The sequence below is a fragment of the Balaenoptera borealis genome (assembly GCF_965194805.1).
Source record: "Balaenoptera borealis genome assembly, chromosome: 4".
NCBI classification, from domain to species: domain Eukaryota; kingdom Metazoa; phylum Chordata; class Mammalia; order Artiodactyla; family Balaenopteridae; genus Balaenoptera; species Balaenoptera borealis.
In genome coordinates, this window is record NC_138861.1 from 42,013,644 (window position 1) to 42,035,662 (window position 22,019).

Consider the following 22,019-nt stretch of genomic DNA (forward strand, 5'->3'; position numbering starts at 1 on the left):
AATGACAGATGGCACTGGCTTCACCTATGGCGCCAACTCATACCTTTTAATGAGATTTCCCCCTGAATAGCAAACAGAGAACCAGACTAAATTCACACTTGTGCAAAAATGTATTTAAAATTGTATTTCACTGAAGCCCAGTTACAAGTAGAGCCATACTTTGTGAATTTCTTAGGGTGTTAGATAAACATATATTTTGAATATCTAGTCAGGTTCCAAGTAAGATATCTGAGCTGTGCTTTGATATGTTTTTTTCTTTCTATGAGCAGTTATAACAACACAATCTCATTTTTAGGATTTCAGAAGTGGGCCTTCAAGACAACAAGCAATTGTCAGAGCTGGATGACAGTTAGTTAGCATTGTAAAGATCAAGTGCTTTTTTGTGTGTTGAGGTAACTGGTTTATAACATTATATGTTTCACGTGTATAACATTATATTTTGACTTCTCCATACACTACAGTGTATTCACCATCAAAGGCTGAGTTTCTGTCTGCCACCATATAGTTGATCCCCTTTACCCATTCCGCCCTCCCTCTACCCCTGACCCCAGCAATGGCATTTTTCTCCTGAAATGATCAGTCCATAAGACGGTTTACATATGACATGATATTGTTGGTAAATGGCCTTCATTTCGCTGTCCCTGCCCCTCTCCAGACCCCACTTAAGTAAGCCCTTGATTTAAAATGGTCTGGAAAGATCATCCAGTGCTTTCTGTAAGTGTTGATGACCAAGAAGCCAGACCTTTGGTGAAAATGGAGTTTGTAAAACAAAACTGAATCTTATCATTTCTTACAAAATCATGATCCCGCCAGATTCCAGACTCAGGAGCTATGGGGTTGGGGGGGTGGGGACTGGCCCTGCCTTTCTCTCTCGAAAAGAGGTTTGATGAAAGTATTTTACTGTCAGGCCCAGGAGTTTTCAGTACTGCAACGGGATGCGCGAGGGGCACGCGGCTTCCTGGGTGATGTAACGTACCGTATTCTCTTAACACTTCTAAGTCACTCATTTTTTAAAAAGTTAGTTTTTTAAAAAACCTTACCTCTTCATGCTTGTCTGAAATAAGCCAGATGACTGGTCCCTGCTTTTCTGGCTGGGAAGAGGGGCAGTCCTCTCTTTACTCCTAGTTAGGGAAGTCCTGAGCGATCGTCTGCAACCAGGAACCATGAGCTGCTAAGTTGGTGGCTCTCCTCCGGGTCCCCAGCTGCCACTGGAGCACCGTTCATGACGGAAATGTTTGTACTCTTCTTAGTACAAGAGAGAATTCAGTGTAAAATCAGGGCCTCCAAAAATTTTATGTCACAGTTTATTTGACATGTGCTTTTAAAAAACAGCACTTGCAAAACTGGTCTTTAGTGTTGTGAGTCAGAGGTAACAAAGGCGTGCGGTGAACAAAGGGGTGCCCCAGTGCGACGGAGAAATAGTATTATTGCCACGAGAACCGGGGTGAGGGCAACGCAGCCTCCATGGACTACTGTTAACTGTACCACAGTTACCATTAAAGGTCAAGATTTTGATTTACTAGCTTACCATCTTATTCTTTCCAGGCAAAACAAGTCAGTTTAATGTTACAGCTTTTTTTTCGCCTTTTAAAACTTTCGGTCTGAGGGTGGGGAGGGGGGTTGTCCACTGCCCGATCTTCGACGTGTAAGTTAATTTTTTATGTGATATTTCAGTATAAATTTTATTCATTAAATTTATTTGAAAACTTCTGTTGTCTTTTTTACCAAAAAAAAAAAAAAAAAAAATCATTTATTCTCAGACCTCTGCCTTCTGGGATCCCTGGGCGTTGAATAGGCAACATCACTTTTCCTCAGTGGGTGGGAGAATACAGCTAATTCCTGGTACTAAGGCTAATGAGAGCGCCCCAAACAAAAGACCGCATCCAGATCATGGCCTCGCTTCATCATTGCTAATCCCCAGCACCTGGAACAACGCCCGGCCCTTAGCATGGGCTTAAAAATATTTGTCGAGGGACCTGCGGAATGAAACGTGTTCCTAGGGCGGTGCCAGTATCTGAAACAGCATGTGGCATTGAGCTCGGCGTCACTGCGCACTAGGACGTGCTGTTTCTCACCACTGCTGCACCTCCCCCGGAAGCGTGTGACGTCGATGAACAACGGCGCCAGGCCTGGTCTGCGTGGAGGTGGCACCTCAAGGCGCAGGTCGGGCGGGGCGTCAGGCTGGGGCCTAGGACGTCAGCGCACAGGCTCCAGCCCGGCCGTGGCAGGGGGACCCGAAGCCGTCACGACGACAGCTGCCTCTCCAGCACCTCCTTTATCACCGTCGGATCCGCTCGGCCGAGAGTCGCTCTTCGGACCAACCCAATCAGTTTGTTTATGGCCCTGGGGTTTCCCTTCTTTACATCCGTGACCTTTAAAGACAGATTATTTTAGAGGAGAAAATAGAGGCTCTCGCCTAAAAATCTTAAATCAAGTTTACGTTTATGGAAACTTAAATTCAGTTTCTTTTTTCTGTATTAGATATAGAATGAGAAAAGGAAAAAGGGGAGGGGGTGACCTTCGGAGGAGGTTTCTGGGCTTCTGGCAAAGGAGGTGTGTGCTAGCCCGTCCCCTGATTAAAAGGGAGTGAGGAGGGCCTTGACGTGTCACAGCTGAGGGTTCGGTGCGCGGGACCCGGGTGCCCGATCGTGAAGCCCCCGACCCTCCGGGGGCTCAGCGGGCTCTCCTCCCCCCACTCCCTGCCAAGAAGCTCGTTTGCTAGAAGACGAAGCCACGAGATGGCAACGCTCCCCGAGCATCTGGGTGGGGGAGTGGCTGGCTGGCAGGCCGGAAGGGCCGGGGCAGGGGGCGCTGAGTGCCCGTCAAACAGAAACCCCTTCAGGGCCACCCGCCCGACCTCCTGCTTCTGATCGGCAACAGCGTCTGCGAGTATCTGCGCGCGGTGCTGCATTCTGAGTCTGAAACTAAAAGTGTGTCTTTATCAGTCACTCCAGATGAGGCTGGAAGATGGAGATTGCCGAGACCCTGCGCAAGCTCATTTTCCTTATCGAGAGCTCTTCACAGAGCTGTTAGTGTCCCCGCAAGTGGATGGGTAGGTGGTATCATTCTGAAAGGGATGCTAGCAATTTTATTCCCCACTGAAAAGTATCTCTGGACAATATGATTAGACTTGGGGAGGGAGGGATGCTCCTCATTTTAGCTGTTCTATTTTGTTCTACGCTCAGAACACAGAATGACTTGATTTCCAGCTATGTTCCTGTCAAGGATTTTCTCCGTAATTTACAAATAATGTTCCCTTCTGCCTTTCTTCGCGGCTCTCAAAGGCACGGAACTGAAGTGTTTCCCTGTCTCTGCCCCTGTGCAGTGCTGCCTGCTGCTTCCTGAAAGAGAGGTCCTCTTACAAAGCAGAGCTCGGCAACCTTGGGAGAGGGCCACGGGCCTGGGAGGTCGAAACTTGCTAACACCCCCTTCAACCGAAACTCCATGAGATTAAGCTCCAGGGGGGAATTTTCCTTCTAGGAAAAGCTGTATTTTTCCAATAGTCACCTAATTTCATCTCTTGATTCTAGCTTAAAACTGACAAAAATAACTGGGGGATTATTGATGAAACCGGGCCAACCGTTATTAGGAAGCTCCGCTGGGCTGCCAGGGGGAGAAGCAGAGGGGCTCCTGGCTGAGTCCTCAGGCGGCCCTGGCCCTGGGCCTCTGCCGGCAACCCCCTGCCCACCTGCCGCTGCGCGTGCAGACCCCCTTCCCCCGAGGGGCTAATTACCACTTGAGGATGCGCCTCCAGCACGGAGCGGCAGAGCTGCTCCAGCGCCTCTGCATCCTGCATCAGTTCAAGCTTCTTTTCTGCAACCATCTGTGCTGGGGTCTTGCCCTTACTCCTCCACAGTTCCTCAAACACCTGCGGGCGGAGAGGGGCGGGGTCAGCTCTTCTGCCAGCTCCACTTGCTGGGGTGGAAGAGCAGTCAGTGAGTTCCCAGCCGCGTGCAGACACACCCGGGGCCTCCCCGCGCTGAGCTGCGCCCTCAGAACAGAGCCCGAGACCCTGCCGGTGAAGATGCTGGCGGAGACGGGTCGTCCCCACTCGCCGACTCCAAGGGCACAGCAGGGAGGGCGGGGAGTGTGAGAAGATGATCACTCACAGTGCCCCTGCTGACGGGAATGCCACTGAATCAATCAATTGCGGTGACATGTTGGTGAAGGATGGGGCCACACGGGCTGCAAGAGGGAACCACTGCGCTTAGAGGGGTCATGAAAACTCGGCCTCTGCTGGGAAATGGGAGTTTTTTCGGGGAGGGGGCGAGCGAGGGGCCCATAATGAAGATACAGAATGAAAAATAACGAAAAACATAAATCACAATCCTCGGGGCCCAAGGCTTACCCCACAGGTGGATGTGGCCCCGAACCTGGCTAGGATAATTAGCAGTTGACGGTGTGGGTATTTTTCTACTTAAAAAAATAACCAATTCCCAAACTTAATAAAGTTGGAAAAAAGGAAGACATTTGTAAAGAAGGGGTGTCCCAGGGCAGTTTTCCACAGTGCCTGTTTCTCTAGTGTGAGCTGGAAGGGGAGTGGATCCCGTTAGCCTCCAGCTCAGCCAGCAGTCAGCACTGAGCACTTTCCAGCCAGGAGCCCCCCTGCCCGGAACAGTGTGCCTTCAGCTCGGCTGTCGGGCACCCACGGTGACTGTGGTCCAGAGGCGTCTCTGGGGCATCCTTCCGAAAGCGCCCCCACAGGGCACACTCTGGCGACCACCACACAGCCCTGGCCGCATACGCAGACCTGTCCCCGCTCTTAGAAAAATACTGAACATAAGTGCCTCCAACTCAATTCTTCAAATGTGTATTCAGCCGACAATGAGAAAGGCATTGAGGAGAGAGGGGCACACAGCAGGTAAGAACCTCCCCTGCTCTCAGCAGACGTATTGATGGCGTGCCCACAGCACAGGAACTGGAGAACAGACAATCTGTGATGCGGATCAGACTGTGTCTGAAGAGCTTCTCTGCCCCCTTTCCCTGATAGATTTATTTCTCTTGAATAAGACTTACAATTATAAAACATTGTTCCTAATTATAAAATTTAATACGTGTTCACTGTAGAAAATAAGGAAGGAAATACAGAAAAGACAAAGTGAAATCTTACCCGATTCCCATCCCCTCAAGGTGACCAATGTTAGTATTCTGGTATTTTCCCTTCCATGGTTTTCTTTCTGTTTTGTAACATAATTGTGACCACAGCACATATACAATTTGTAACCTGCTTCTGTTTCACTGATTACAGAAGTACTTTCTTGTATTAACAACAAAATCTAATATTCATCATGATTTAATTAAATGACCCCCTACTGGTAGGCTAGAGATCTCAAGAGAGATCAGATCCCTGGCTCATAACAGAAATCACCTGCAAGGTCTCCCTTATGAGAATCTACGCAGCAACTCTTTACAGGAAAGCCCGGCAGGTGTGGACGCTGCTTGCAGCCCAGGGCTGCGAAGAGCTGAACGCCTGGTGGTCACAGGCCCCTGCAGCCACTGTGGCTGCAAGTGCAGAGCTGAGCTGGCCGCCCAGGGGTCAACCTTTGCCTGGCACCCAATACAGCTGGGACCCGACAGGCCCAAACACTGGTTGGATCTGCTTGGGCCAAAATAACAAGAATAAAGGCAACTGAGGCAGTCAGGGACCAAGGCCAAACCACACCTTTCAGAAGGAGAAGCAGGACAATGCTGGGACGATGCTTTTACATGCAGAGAGGCTGGCTGCCCCCTGAGAGGGTGGGGAGGGGTACCAAGGAGTGACCTAGGGAAGCACACCTCAGCAGCCTCCAGGAGCAAATGCCCGGTGGCTGCAGGGCTCTCCCACTCCCAGAGTTAGAACACATCAGCTTACTCACTTCCCAAATTAGCTCCCCTGGGCTGACACACTGGATTCCAGAATCCAATCCTCTGCTTGTTCCTATTTAAGGCACAGATAGTGCCCTCCTGGCTGCAGCCCAGCAGGGCGGGAGCCACTAAAGGGGGCCCAGCCGCCTCCAGGCCAGACTCTGCGGCCTCCCCTGGCCTCCTGGCTGCAGACATCGTGGCTCTGTGCTTGCCAGCCTCGTGCTGCGGCATAAATCCTCAGCTTTTGTCCGTGTTTAATCACCACCCTGGGAAGTGCTATCGAAGTGCAATTGTTTCTGGCCAGGCGCGCGGCTCCGAGGCCTGCTGCTGCTCACCCAAGACAAACCACATCACAAGGGGGTCCTGGTGCAGGGCCGGTCATCTGGGTTAATAAATGGCCACCGGGGTAGGGAGTACTGCAAGCTGGGGACCCCCGATCACACCCCGACCACCGAAGCCGGCTCTGACACATGGGGCGGAAACTCAGGCTTCAGTTCCTGGTGACCGAGCACACGCCCTCCTAACTACTACCCAACCATTTCTCTAGCTAAAGCTATTTTTAAGGAATCTGGAGGGAAGGACAAAAGGAGAGCACACAGGCTCCTGGCCTGTCCCTGCCTGTTTGGGGCTTCCAGGGTCAGAGGGTGGCGGAAAGATCTGTCCCAGGGAGAGGGCAGGGAGGGAGCGGTGACAGATAGAGAGGGGGCCCCTCTGGGCAAAGGCAAGTATCGTGAAAGGTCATTCTTCTAGAAAGGCACAGACATCAATCTAGGCCCTTAAGAGAAGCAGGGCACAGGAAAATGTGCAAAGAACTGACGCACTAAAAGGGAGAAAAAGACATTAAATCATTCCTAAGTTTTACTGCACGACGTAACATTTTCTACATTAAAAGGTTTTTGGTGATTTCTGTTTAAAGTAGACCCCAAAGTAGACAAGAGGAAATTGCTTACATGGCACACTCGCGTGTTAAAATCCGACTTCCCTCTCTGCGGAGTCCCAGTCCAGCCTGGTCCCACAGGAAGCAGCAGAGGGACAATCCTTGGGAGACGGCGGACCGTCTGCACCTACTCCAGGCTCGCACCGAGGAGACACGTAGGCATCTGGCGTGATCTCCCCTGGGGCCTGGCCGGCCAGCAGTCCGGACAACGCCCGGGGCCCCCGAGTCCCCAGAGGCTCAGGACCCTGGCATGCTAGCTGCAGGGGTGTTGTGATTCTGCAGGTGGGAGTCTGGTGTGCCCTGTCCTTGGCGAGGGGAGGAGACGGGGGCCACTTCTTTAGACAGAACCGGATCCTGTGAGAGAAGCCCGGGTGCTTTTGTCTACAGTTACCAGGAGGTTGCTCACGATGATAAATAATCTTTGAGTTTCTGTTTCTGAAAGACAGCGCTGCCTCATGGCAGCAACCTCTTAACTCCCCTGGGGCCCAGGGAGCTGAGGGGGTGAGGTCTGTAAATCTCAGAAGCACTGTTGGGACACCTGGGGGGAAGCGGCAGTGAAACATGTCAGGGATGAAAATAATGGACAATCATGGAAGGGAGAGCCGGATGGCAAGAGGTGGATTAATAATAAATTAGACGTAAAGTGGGAGAGTCTTTGGAGTTCAGAACGTTCCCAGGGCAGGGTGACTCCTTCTGCGTATCTGTCATCCTTAGGAGTCATTTTCTCAGTCAACTTTCTTTCTCATCTCCTGGTTATTCAACCACTAGTAGGACCTCTTCCAGTTCTGTCAGAGGAAACACCAGTAACCAGTGGAACCAGAGTCATTCTGCCTCCCAGGGTTTCTAAAACCTAAGGCCTACTTGGATTCCTCTGTCAGATTCAGTAAAAATTAATTATAACACATTTATGTGTTACATTTTACAGTAGACTATAAAAATAAGACGCTCAATGTAATTAGTCATCAGGGAAACGCAAATCAATACACCATGAGCTACTACTTTACACCTACTAGGATGACTACAATCAAAAAGCAGGAAAATTACAAGGGCTGGCGGGGATGTGGAGAAACTGGAACCCTCACACACTGCTGAGGGGACTGTAAAATGGTGCAGCCCATTTGGAAAACAGTCCGGCAGGTCCTCAAAATGTTAAACATACAATTACCACGTGACCCAGAGATTCCATTCCTATAGGTACAGCCCCAAGAAATTTGAAAACATATGCGCCAACAAAACCCTGTACATACATGTTCACAGCAGCATTATCTATAAGAGCCAAAACCAGGAAACAACACAAGTGTCCACTTACTGATGAATGGTAGACAAAATGTGGTTCTGTCCACACGATGGGATATTCTTTAGCCATAAAAAGGCATGAAGTACTGACACAACATAGATGGACTTTGAAAACATGACACTATGTGAAAGAAGCCAGACACAAAAGGCCACATATTGTATGAGTCCATTTATCTTAAATGCCCAGACTAGGCCAATCCATAGAGACAGACAGTAGATTAGCAGTTGCCCAGGGTAAGGGGTTAATGGGGCGAAACTGCTAATTGGATGCAGGGTTATGTTTTTGCGGTGATGAAAATGTTCTGGAATTAGATAGTGGTGATGGTTATAACCTTGTGACTATACTAAAAACCAATGAACTGTACGCTTCTTAAAAAATAAAACTAAAAAACAGTACACTAAAACCTCTTATTTTCACAAGCCTTATTTTTCTAACCTCCTGTCTGCCCAGCCCACAATCCACCCTGCTAACTCTATGTATGCACAGAAAGCTGCCGAGGATGATGTTCACCCAATATATATATATATTTTTTAATTTTAAAAAATTTTTGGCCATGCCGTGCAGCATGTGGAATCTTAGTTCCCTGACCAGGGATCGAACCCGCGCCCCCTGCAATGGAAGCGCGGAGTCTTAACCACTGGACCGCCAGGGAAGTCCCGTTCACCCAGTATTAATGGTAGTTATTTCAAGGTGGTAGAATTGGAAAATCTTTATATTTGTCAGCATTACTTAAGTTTGTCACAATGAACAAATACCATTTTTTTTCCACCAGAAGATCAGTGATTTTTTAAAAAAACAGAAAACAAGGTAGAAAAATTAAAAAGCAAATCCCCTAAGGCAATGGTGTGTAAGGGAGATGCCCTCATGGGACACACAATCAGACTTTTAGTTTGGTTCTGTGATTGCCTTACAGAAGCCAGGATTCACCCCACCTCCTTTAAACATGCTGGACGCCGACAGAATCCAAAAATGTCTCTATCTGTATCTGAACCCAGCTGTCAGCATTCCCCCGCAGTTCCAGTCTCTTCCCTCTGAACCTAACATATTATCTGCACTAGGTTTTCTTTGCTGGGGCAGGAGGAGTAGGAAGGGGAAGGTTTTTTTCCTCTTTGGTTTCAAATGCAACAATTCATTTGCTCTTATGTGTATATACAGAGTTTCCTTCTGCCCTCAGGCCATCTAATCATCCTGCTACTGCTGAGCACTGTCATAAACATTTGTATTCCTCTGACATCCAGGCAACCAAAACCCTTTCCTAAATGTGGCGCAAGTCCCTATACTTGACAGCCTCACTTGGTGGTGGGTAAACAGAGCCTTTATTAGTTCCCGTCCCCAGCTTCACAGCACAGAGCTGGGTGTATGCTCCATGGTGCCTCGTAATTAGCCAAAAGCAGCCGCTTTTCCAAAGCCTCGCTATGTAACCTGCCACTACTGAGGACATGTATAAATATTAAATGCCAAAGGCACCATTAAAATAACATTAAGTTACTGGCTGAAGAACTGACAGCTGTGATATCTGAAGTCGAGATCAGGCGGCCGCCTTGGTGTTCATTATCCTTCTGGGTGCTTATTTGTAAGAGTTCTCTGAGTTCCAGGAAACTTGCGCCCACCTGAGACTGTCAGGTGGGGCTGGAGATGAGGCGGAAGGCCGCCTTTGATGAGGATGCTATTTTTCCGGGTTTTCACACACTGGGCCTGTGTGTAAAATTTGATCTACTAAGTGGGAGGCAGGCTGTCTGGCCTCACCTTTCTTGCTGGAAGACTGACTTTCAGGGGCAACCACGTGACAAGACAAACGAGCCCCTGGTACTGGGTGGGAGGCTGCAGAGGAAGGGAGAGGGAGGACAAGGGCCAGGGAGCAGTGTCGGCCACACAGGGCACGGGGGACGCGCACAGGCCGGAGCCCCCAGGAGCTTCAGGGCCCACCTTTCATGTAAACAAATGTTTGGGAAACATTCCAGGCAAAGCCAAACAACTACCCCCTCTGGTTAGCAAAGATGAGAAGCAAATTACCTGCGTCATACATAGTACTGGCTTTATTTCATTTGCTAAATAAAATGTTTCTACCTCTCGGTATAAAAGTAGCACTTAGAAGCATTTAATACTTCAATGATGAAATTCACTTAGCGATGGCATTTGAGTTTCACATAAAACATGTACTGGGCTGGCAGGGTGGTCGGACACTTCGGGAGGTGGGGACATACCTGTTTAGCTGCGGATGAAGAGATGGCTTTCCTGTCCAGCAGGTCAAGCAGCTCAGCCAGGGCAGAGGGTGTGACAGGACTAGCAGCCCCAAAAAGGAGAGAAAGAAAAGGAGAGAAGAAACATGTACATTTCACTCTGTCCGTGTATGCACTTATGGTTATTTAAAATCAAAGCACGTGATTTTGTAGGTTTGAATAATGAAATCCACACCCAGGAATAAAAGTAACAGGCCAGTTAGGCTCTATGTTATTTAGTTATTTTGCACTTTAGGATAGAACACATTTTTGTGACCAGTGTTGTTTTTCTTTATTTTACTACCCAACGATAACCGCAGTTTGGCAGAAGTTGTAGTGACAGACAACTGCTCAGTTTAATTAGTCAAAAAAAGGAGGTGGCTGCAAAATTCATGAACCATGACGAGAAGAGAAAAAAACCAAAACCCAGTAATTAAATATTTTCGATTGAAAGATCAGCCTAAAAATTACTTCAAACAAAACCGCTAACAAGGCCAGTTTTCGAGGGTTTTTGTGCAAATATAAATTCTTTTTAATTGTAAGAGCTTGTCTTTTAGGGACGCAGTGACTACCAGCCATGTCGTCAGCCATCCTCATGGGCAACCACATGCTGCTCTCTCCCGCAGGCTCTCAACAGCTTCTCACAGAAGGACCTGGAATTCATTATACCTACACTTCTAGGAAGGGACTTATTTGCCAAGATCCCATGATATAAAAGGCCAAGAGGCAACCAAATGCGTAAAGTGTCATTAACTGACATTCTGGGGTGAGGGGGGCGGTGAGTGCCTAGGATTAGTGGAAAGACTGAATTACAGACTATTTCTTTTAAAATACACGGTTTTACTACTTTTAAACACACACAGCAACTAGGCTAATGAAACGCTATCTGTCTGAGGTCATGAGGGGACTAGTTTTAAATAGACTGGAACGACTTATAAATAGCACGTTAGTGTGTCTGTGTAAACGAAAGCTTCTGGAACGTTTAACACTACTTGAAAACACCTTCTGTTTAAGTCTCAGTTCCCATCACTCACTATTAATTTCTTTGTTAAGCTCTTAGATAGTAAAAAGGAAACTACCGCTTAGCCCCTACGCCAATTTCCCGGAATTCCATGCCAACCGAGTGCAAGTGCACCAGGTCTGACTCAGGTGCAGTGAAACTTCACAGGGCTGTTCACGTGAGACAGCTGACACACAGAGGCAACCCACTGTCCTGCAAGTGTCTGCCTATCCCGAAGTATGGATAAAAGATCATTCCAAGAGGATATTAGGTTTGCAGAGTGTCTGGACCACCCTGATTAAATCTCAGCAGGACGAGGGGCAGAGGGCTGGGAAATCAAGACACCCTTTCTCTAACTTCCCACCTTATTGACAAGTAATAAAGAATCCAGGTTGTTTTAAAAATTTGGGTTTCTTGGATGTTCTACGATCCTAGTAAACATAAAGGCCAATTAGAGTGTAGACTGTGTGTAGAACCTGTAATAAGCACTGAGGTTGAACTAGATTTCTCAAGCCTGCAAACAAAAGGGTCCCCACTCCCACATGAGCTGATGATAAAGGGATGTGAGGACGGAGAAGGACAGAAATAGAATACAGCATGACTAAAAATACTTTGCCTTTCATCCAATGACCTTCATTCACTATGAAATATCTCCACTGACTTGGGATTTCTCAATCGCCCTCTTGTACCCACAGTGCTCGACACATAGTAGGTCAGCAGTATCTGTGTCACAGACTCCTTCCCCCCAACAGGGATGGCTGGGACACTGTGTCTACTAATTCCAGCTGTGCCAGGGCTCACCTCCAGTGAGACGATGACAAAGATCAGGACCTGTCACCCTGGCCTTGAAAGGCCCCCCTCATCAGGTTAAATAAATAAATCAGCCGATTTGGAACAGAACGGCAGCAGAAGCACAAGCTACTGATTGGCTGCTGTCAGACCACGCTGGTTTCTGGGCCGTGAGTGTGTCTCCACTAAAGAAGAGCCCGACGTGGAAGGCTAGTCTCCCATCCCCAGCCCAGCGCATCTACAGACGAGGGTAAATGGCATCTCTCAAGCCTTCCAATTTCACCCAGTCCCCCAGAGCTCTTATGGGATCACGACTCCATCTCTAGCCTGGATTCTGGAAGCAGACACCCTGACACCTCCACAGCCACCCCCGTTCCTGTGAAATGTGCTGCCCATCGCAACCCCCAAGCTCATTTTAGGCCCAAGCTCATGGGACACAGAGGCTCGCGGAGAAAGACAGGGAGACACGGACACCTAGGCAGCTGCTCAGCAATCCTTCCGCTCATCTCGCTAACGTCCCAGCGCCCCTGCCTGCCACTCCCACCCAAGCTGCTGTTCTAGGGCGTCTCCTTCCCACGCCCCTGCTCAGCACGGACCCTCACCTCCCGCATCATAAGGTCACCCGCTGATGGAAGGCTCAGAATTTTCTAGGGTGCCCGCCTCCTCCTCTCCCATCAAACAGCCCCCGGGACCCATGCTCTTGCCTGCATCACCTGCCACTGCTACACATCCTACTCGGATGCCAGGTTCCTCCCTCTTGCGGCTTGGACCCCACACCTTCACAAGTGCTCAGATCTGCCTGTCTTGACAATGCCTCCAAGTGATCTTGCAGTCACTTGCTTCTGCCTGACCTTATTATTATTATTATTTTTTACCAATGAAGAGCATCAGTGGCTACTGTCTGCCCTTGTTGTTTGGATCCCAACCCTATCCCTCTGCAGATGCTGTTCTTTTAAAATCACCTCCCCTCACTAGTTACCAAACATAATAGCTTCCCACCCTGCTGCAGCCCCCTGAGAAAACCCCTTCTCCCTGGGCCTCCCATTCTCTTCCCCCTCCTTGACTGCCCTCCTCCACCTCTTCCCGCTGGCCAGGAGTGGCCCAGGCTCCTGTCTCCCCATACGTTCTAAGCCAGGGGTCGGCAAACTTCTGGAAAGCGCCAGAGAGCAAATATTTAAGGCTCTGTAGGACACACCTGATCTCGGTCATGTAGTCTTCTTTGTTTTGGTTTCTAAATATACGAGGTAATAACCATCCTTAGCTCACAGGCTGTATACAAACAGGCCTGCGGCTGTGACCTCTAACAGGCTCCCGCCTCCTATATCCCATTCTTGGACGCTGCCCTGCATATCACACTGCCGGACTAATCCTCCTGTCAGCCTCAGCCCCTTCTCAGCTCAAAGGCCTTCCCTGGTTTCCTAGCGCCTCAGGAGCTGCTGCCCGCAGCTGACCCGGAAGTTCAGGCCCTCGGCTGGAGTGAACAACTGGACAGCTGCACCTGCCTGATATTACCAGGAAATACTTGGTCACGGAATCAGTAACTTCCACTTTCCTAACTAAATCAAACTTGGTATGAATAGTTATGAGTTATTAACCAAAAAAGCAATATACTCAAAATAATGAAAAAGCCAAGTTCAACAAGTATTTTCTGGCCAGACCCTTTAAACACCAGTCTTCTGAGAGGTCTTTAAAGATGAACGCTCACTTGCAAAATCACTTCCTGCCAACGTGATCTCTGGAGTGTCCCTTGCCTGGTGTCATCATGAGACTATTGCTAGCTTTGCAGCTACTGCCCTTCTAGGCTTTGGAAACGTTAGCCCAGCTGCCGAGGTTGCTCACTGGTTAATGTTTGCTCCAAGGTGAGGCTGGTATATGCAGCCCAGGCAATGGTTGTCTGAACTGTGTAGACTGTGAGAGCTGCTACACAGAGCTCGCTTCCTGTTCAGTTCCTGTTCTACATAAACTCTAGCACAGAACTGTTCCTTAGCTTCCTCCTTGCTTGACTTTGGAACAACCAAGCACACTTTTACTTAGAGTTTGGTGCCCTTGGAGTTCTTTTTTTCTTTTTTTTAAATAAATTTATTCATTTTATTTATTTATTTTTGGCTGTGTTGGGTCTTCATTGCTGCGCACGGGCCTTCTCTAGTTGTGGCGAGCGGGGGCTACTCTTCGATGCAGTGCATGGGTTTCTCATTGCGGTGGCTTCTCTTGTTGTGGAGAATGGGCTCTAGGCACGCAGACTTCAGTAGTTGTGGCACGTGGGCTCAGTAGTTGTGACGCACAGGCTTAGTTGCTCCGCGGCATGTGGGATCTTCCCGGACCTGGGCTCGAACCCGTGTCCCCTGCATTGGCAGGTGGATTCTTAACCACTGCGCTACCAGGTGAAGCCCCCCTTGGAGTTCTTAAGACTCTAGTGCTTACGAATTGTTTGGATAAATACCAGAGGCTCCAAGTTCCCCTGACAAGCTAATTTATCAATCTCAGCTCCTGTAGAAGCCCCTAAAATGGTTGTTAGCAAACTCCTAATGTCACAGATCAACATATAGAGAAACTGGTCTGGAAGTCAGGGGGCTGGCTTCCGGTCTGAGCAGTTGTGCACCTTACCTCTCGGGGCCTGGATTTCCTCCTCTGCTAAATGAAAGAGCTGAACCAGAGGTAGCTCAGGTCTCTGCCGAGACTGAAATTCAGTGACTCTAGCAATCAGCCAGCAACATGGAAAACGCTTTTTAAAGCTAAGAGTTAGATCTCCTCCCAAAGCTCCAACCGCTCCTTCCCGGAGCCTTTCAGGTGAATGTGCTCTCGTCCCTCTCTGCTTGCACCGCACTGTGAGTAGTTCTAAACAAGAAGCACCCCATTCTGCCTTGAGGTAAAAGCGTTGGTGCACAAGTCCAGTCCTCCCCAGGACACAGAGCTTCTTAAGGGCCGGGCCGGGGTCCTGCTTGGCTCTCCACGAGCTCCGCACAGAGGGTGCTCTACAGCCAGTGCCGGATTCACGGCTCAACTCCCGCGACTCTCCACACCCTCCATGTTCCGGCCTGACCCCAGTCATATGGTCAACTGTACTTTTCTGCCATTTTCCACCCTCTGCTCCCCAAAGCTGCTGCTTCTTCGCCATCCCCACGCCCTGGTTCCCCACAGATGTCGCCTGGCCCCTCCTTCACCAAGTCCTCTCCATCCTTTCAGGCCCTGGTACAGCTATACCTCCTCCATCAACTCTGCCTGAATGGGCCCGGGCTTTTCAGTGTGAAGACTGAAGTTTCTGAGTAGAGAGGTCAAACCGGAGAGGACAAGAAGGAAAGACAAACAGGCAACAGATGCCATGGGAGTTTGGGGGTCGGGGGGGGGGCATCGTTTTGGTACCTCACATACCAGCACGGAATAGAGAAGGAAACGGACACTAAGGGCCCACGGGCGCCGTGTGTTTTCCTCTCAGAAACCCTTGGAGGCAGGCACTATCACTGTCATTTACAGGTACGGCACTGAGGGTGACTCAGCCAAGGTCACGGCTGGTAAGAAGCCACGTGAGGAGGTGAAACAGAGCCATGTGGCCACGCTGGTACCTGTGCATACACACTGTGAGCAAGAGGCCGAACATGAAGCCAGCATCGCACAGGGGTAACTTCTCTGAACAGACGACTCTTTGGACTCATGTATCAGTCAGCACACGCCTGTCTCCCTGGCTCTGCTTCCCCGTGGCCGTGGGCGCTGCTGCAGCAACGACGCTCCGCCAGACCAGCTGGGCCCCGCCACCTGCCTGTGTGTCCCTGATGAACACCCGCTGCTCGTTCTCTCCTTCCTGACACTCTCCTTTTCTCTGGCTCCTGCGACACCCATGCTCCTGGTTCTCCCCCTCCTTCTCTGCCCATGCTCCTTGGGTGGGCCAGGGAGTCTCAGGCCCGGTCACATGGTATCCTCCCCGACAGCTCTCACCCGCTCCAACGGCTTCCAGTACCGTCTACACATCGCTGAGTCCACGATCCGCTTACGCTGGACCGTGCACTGCCTTCCCCGAGATGCCACGCTCGGGCTCCCCTCGAGCCGCGTGCACACGCTGCTCTCCACGCCTGGAGCGCGTGCTGGACTTGGTCTGCTGGGCCCCGCTCACCCTTCACTCAGCAGGGAGCTCAGCTCTTCTCTCCCCCTTCTCAGGGCACCCAACTCGCTGCTTTGTAAGGACCACGGGGACCACGTCTGTCTCGCGGACCGGCTTTCCCCACGCTCAGCACAGAACTCAGCCTAGGGCAGAGTCTCAATGAACACGTGCTGAGTTTTGAACAAGTGAGAACTCTGGAATTTACACTCCCAGACGTCTCCCAGCAGGTGCAGGCCCATATATCTGACTGCCTATCAGTCACCCCACGAGGGGGACGTCTGTCCCACAGGCAACTCAAACCCTGCGTGTCCAAAAGGAACATGGCACCCTCCCCACCCGTCCCTCTTCCTTTACCTCCCACCAGGTGGAAAGGCCCCACTCCATCTCACCCCACTGCCCACGTGAGAGAGGCGCAAGTCGTGTGGGGTTGAGATCACTGACCTCACCTTGCTCCACCGCACTTGGGCCCAGGCACCGGGAGTTTCGCACGGGCACGCCTGCAAGAGGTGCCCAACTGGGCTTCCCACCTCGGCTCCGTCTTCCATCCCATCCCCCCAGAGGGAAACTGGAGCGAGCTTGCGCTCTCAGGCCTTTGACAGCTGCTGACAAAGGCGTGTGTAGCCCCCCGGGTGGCCCTGCCCATCCCTGCAGCTCCCTTGCTCCCTCCCGGGCACCCTGGAGCGTCTGGGCCTCCTGAGCCCACCACGCCTCTTGTCTCTGAGTGTCACACCATCGCATCTATGGTCCAGAATGCTCGGAACCCTCCCTCCACTTGGCAACTCCTCAGGGCTTGGTCTCTGAGGGAACCTCACTCTCCCTCCTGAGGGAAAGCTTGGTTGATGCCCCAGCCTCGGTGCAGGGCCCCTTTCTGTGCATTCGTGGTGGCCTGAACACACCTGCGGTGCAACGGGATCGTACTGAGCCGACTGTCTGCTTTCTTACAGTCTGGATGCCCTGCAGGTAGGAAACTCCTCATCTTACTCATCTGTAGGCCCCCAGCCCAGCACAGCACAAAGGACAGCGTGGACGGTCAGAGGTCGGCATAAATGAGCTTTCAGATGTAAAGGGGACGGCGGAGAGCTTTAGACTCTGACATTCACAGGGGATGTCTGTGTCTCGTCAGGAGATCCTGAGGGGGAAGAAGGAGGGCAGGACACCAGCCCTGCCCTGTGTCAACTGCTTCTGGACACAGAGTTCACCACAAAGGAAAACGCGCCCCCAGACCCCACTCACCTCTCACTGACGGCAAGGTTCTGTTGCTTTAAAAAGCCCAGAAAAGTGTTGAGGACCCAACTAGTCACTTTTTTTGGCTCTGCCCTAGTTTCTTTTATCACATTTTGGAAGAACTCCAGTAGGCCAACTTCATTCTGTAAAGAAAAAGAAAATGATATAAAGCCTCCAAAAAATGAAAGATCCGCATTCTGAAACTGTCACCCTCTGCAGCCCTGAGACATCTACTGGTACTTCCCCAAACACAGAGATGTCACCAGAAAATTCTGATCACTTTCAGTAAATAGCAAGTATTCTACTACTTCTACTACTGTCACCATGCATTTATACAGCATTCTGTCAAAGGAATGAACATACTGCAGAGAGCCTGGACTTTGTGGACCAGAGGACGATGAAACCCGACATCCCCTAAACGCATTCGCCCTCTCAGTGTCAGCCATGGGTACCCTACCCTACAACCTTTATCCTTGAGCAGCATGTCTAGCCTGAGTTTACCGTCCTGTCGCTTTCCAGGCCTGTCTTCTCCTGTAAGTCCTAGCGATGGCTAGAAAGAGAAGGTAAGAAAAGCAGCAGATCAAGATGGAACAGACAGAATATTCTACTTCTGAAAAATCAAAAGTGGATGGTAACTGTGCTCATCTTCACATCTTCCCCAGAGGGGACAGAGGCGGTTTGCACATGCTTTCAAAATGAGTAAGAACACAGGCACGTGACCCACTTAGACCACGTGATGGGTGGAGGGTGGTGCCAGGCCTCTGAGCCGAGCGAGGCCCAGCTGATCCTGGCTCTCATTGCGCGCTGTGAAAACAATCACCTGGGTTGGCTCATCAAGCAGAGGTGCTTGAAGAAGCCCCTACTGTTCCTCCCCCTGTGGACCGCCAACTCTGTGAGTCAGGGGCCACGCTGCCCGTTCTGTGACCAGAGCTCCGTCACTGCTGGGTCCTGGCAGCTGCCTGCTTAGCATCGATGGGTGAATCAACGTCTCCCATCGCCTTGTGTTTTCTTAAAAAAAAATCACATGTGAACACTCACCCTTTATCATACCATGTTCACCTTTAAATATTGGAATTGCCACAATTATGCCTAAGAGTAACCTCCAAGGCACTCACTGAGTTATACACTACATTGCCTGCTCAGATGGATTTGGCAAAACCAAGAAATTTGGCTAAGCCCACCCCTTGTTTTTCAATGAGGAAAATAAAAACATGTTCCACCCACATCTGGGAGACTGAAGTTTCCAAATGCATTTTAAATAGTAGGTTTCCCCTACCTGCTGAAATTCAAGTCAAACCACACTTTCCTTAAAATATTCCTTTTTAACTTTATACTACAGGTAAGGCTCTCACCCTCGTCCCTTTCAGAGAACCTTCATTAACCAAAAGAACATTCTGGAAAAATACGATACTGGCAAGAAGCGAGACACACTAACAAAAGTGCTCTCAATGTTTCGTTATTGTAGATGCTGTAATATACACACAGGCACACAGCTGCTAAAATAGAAATTCCGTAAGAAAACAAAAACAAAAACAAACTACGTGCCCTTTATAACAGTTGCATTCTCTGGTGACAAGCCTACTGAATAATCCCATAATCATCTCTTGAATCTCTTTTCAAGCTGATGGTATTATTCTGCTCATGCTAACCCAGGGCAAAGGCCACCTCAGCAGCCAATGCTTGACTACAGATAAAGGCAAACCCAGGCAGCATGAAGAGAAAGTTCTGTTTAACTTATGGAAAAGTATTCAAACTTCCACATCGGCACACAAACCACTGGAGAGGGAGAAAACCCGCTACCAGCCCAAATCAGATAAGCAGGATTCCCTTTGTTCTAACCCAGAGAGGCTGGCCTGCTGGTGAAAAGAGCTGTCAGGAGGAGGACTCTGCCTTGCCGAGGAAAGGTTTTCTAAATCCACCTAGAAATATTGCACTTGAACTCACAGGCCTGGCTGAGTTGCTGGGACGTGATGAATATCTATTCCTCTACCCTTGGGTGGTTTTTTTGTTGGATGGATAACATGGCAAGTCAGATTTCTGTTTGTCTTTTCATGTCAGTGCTGTGAGGCAGCCTCTCCGAGCTGGAACTGTGCTTCGCTGGGGGATATGTGGGTTCAGTACACAATCTGCAGTGGACGGGAAAGTCTGCGATCGTGACAGGGCGAGTTGTGGGCAGCGGGGCTGCAGGAGGCCGAGCTGCCACCGCCCGGAGAATGACAGATGGACGCAAAGTCACACATGGGCTGCCCGCTCGGGCTCGTTACATCAGAAGCCCGCTTACCAAGAAAAAAACACACAGCATTCTAGGTAAGGCCTTCTTCGTTTTTCTGTGAGATTGGCAAATACTAATAAGCTCGGCCCAGATCTCAGAGGTCCCTGTGAACATGGTCGCGCAGCCACCTGGTTTTCTCGGGAAAACAATGGACCAGTTAATTCCCTTACATGAAAACCATATTATGAGCAACGCAGGGGACTTCCCTGGCAGTCCAGTGGTTAGGACTCTGCACTTTCACTGCCAAGGGCACGGGTTCAATCCCTAGTCGAGGAACTAATATCCCACAAGCCGCGTGGTGCAGCCAAAAAAAAAGAGCAACGCAGAAAGGCCACTGCATTAGGGGACCCTTAACGTCCTTCTCAGAAGCAACAAGCCAGCACTAATCTATCCCACATCAGACAGAGCTGAACCTTCAGCTACACAGGGCATCAAGCCTCCCGGCCGACTATGTCTCAAACTGCTCCTTCAAGAGATAGCCCAAGTGGCACGGACAACTGGTCCTGGCTTTTGTGTAGCACCAGACACTATTCACAGCTCTGCGACTAACTGGGAAGCATCCTTTTCACATTTTAATCAAATTTCCCAAAGCATCCCATGACACGCAGAGCCAATGCCAGGCCAGCCTCTTGGATGCAGACACGAACCCTCCACTGCCAGTGGGTCTGTCCGCTGGTCACTGCTGGGGTGAGGCAAGGCAGAGGGGTCACCTCCCCTTCCCTGCTGCTTTGGGAAGGAACCTTGCATCGGGCCCTAAAGCCAGGTGCCCCGCAGCCAACTTTTCCAGTCTACCTTCAGAGGTGACCAAATGCCAGAAGACTTGCTGCAAGAGAATGAAGGCTGATTTCTCAACTGCCATTCCTGTCCTAAGTCACACACCCTGGGAATCTGATGATAGGGCAGGATGAGGCTGGCCTATATTTAGAAGGAGAATGAAACCCGATAGAGACAGCTGCCCCGTGGCAGACTCGGAGAAGAAAAAGGCCACAGAGCACACATTGTGGGACAGCTGGTTATGTGGCAGCGAGTGACCCGTCAGCTATGGGGACCCTGGCTTTATTGCCTGAATACCTGCTACACGGGGATCAGCGGCCAGCCCTGCGGGGGGAGGGGGTGGGGACGGCACGTGGCTACTGCTGCTGCTAATGATGTTAATAGTAGTTCCAACAGCAACAATAATGGGTGCTTTCTCTACATTAACTCATCCAGGGCCACCACCGACTCTGTGGGCGAGGTACTAGTGGAATTCTCTTTTACAGGTGGGGACGCTCTGAGCACTGACTTGCTTGAGGTCCCACGGCGAGAAAACAGTAGAGCTGGGGCTCTGCAGCCTATGCTCTCACCCTCTGGGTTCCGCTGCCGCTGACGAAGGACAGTCACACCCCCGCCTTCCTGGGGACTGAAACTGAGGACCCGCCAGGGCCGGGCACAACACGAGGCAACTTGCCCATCCAAAGAACGCACTTCCCCACCACTTGCATTATTTTGAGAGCTGCCAGCTGTTCAAAGGTTCTTAACATATTAAAAATGTAGCAAAGGTCCTCAGCAATTAGCTTAGAAATTAGGAGGAGAAAATGGCAAGTTCAGGTGCTGCCGTTGCCAACGTACACCTAGAGCACGTGGTGCTCTCCACTGCGGCTGACACACACCGGTTCCCAGGTCGGGGTGGGGTGGGGGGGAAATGGTGGCACCCCCCATACAGGGCTTCCGGGGGGCCAGGAGGGTGGCCGGAGCGCCCCCGGGGCCTCTCTCCTGCGTCCCTCCACCCCCCTCCCCAGAGAAGTCAAGGAGCGCGCCTGCATGAGTGCTGCCCGATTCTGCAGCATCCCTGACACTGCAGAACAAACCCTGTTGTCACTCACATAGTTTCGGCGTCAAGCACATGGTATTTCGTCGCACTCTGGCTCCTCCGATGCGGGTGACTCACGCACGAGGTTATACCTAACTGGGCAGGTCATGCTGTGGGGGGGAGTGGCTGACAGCTCAGGGGACCCCGTACCTGCAACTTAGAGACAGCGGCTCCGCCCGGGCCACGCTCGCAGGAGCCACGAGGAGTCGCCCTGCGGAGGGAGGTACCCACAGGGACCGTGCCACGGGAAGAGGACCCGGCATCCGCACGTCGACGGGAGCTCTGTGCTTCCCCATCACTCCTGAGTCTAATCCTTCTTACAAGGTGAGAAGAAAAAGAACTCGGACCCAACAACTTTGTGAAACATCGCCCTGAAGATAACGTCACTGCTAGTGTTGGGGTGGAAATGGAAATTAGGTGATAGGAGGCCCCTAAGAGGGACGGCCATGGGAGGGACTGGGACGGGCCGTGGGGCGGGAAGCGGGGTCTACGCTG

The 22,019-nt window shown here is 50.6% G+C and overlaps 1 protein-coding gene across 8 annotated transcripts in view; it reads right to left on the reverse strand.

Annotated features, from left to right (window-relative positions):
- GATB (glutamyl-tRNA amidotransferase subunit B) overlaps positions 1–22,019 on the reverse strand; it is a 103,319-nt gene that overhangs the window by 18,547 nt on the left and 62,753 nt on the right. For 4 of the 8 annotated variants that reach the window (XM_082389002.1, XM_082389003.1, XM_082389001.1 and 1 more), the window contains 4 exons: positions 17,413–17,546; positions 10,283–10,361; positions 3,734–3,868; positions 92–2,372 (listed from right to left, as the gene is read on the reverse strand). In XM_082389002.1, the coding sequence (XP_082245128.1) occupies positions 2,244–2,372; positions 3,734–3,868; positions 10,283–10,361; positions 17,413–17,546 (477 nt within the window). In that variant the 3' untranslated portion in view covers positions 92–2,243. Of the gene's footprint in view, positions 1–91; positions 2,373–3,733; positions 3,869–10,282; positions 10,362–17,412; positions 17,547–22,019 lie in introns of those variants that run through there. The other 4 variants (XR_014243608.1, XR_014243609.1, XR_014243610.1 and 1 more) reach the window with 2 other exon arrangements.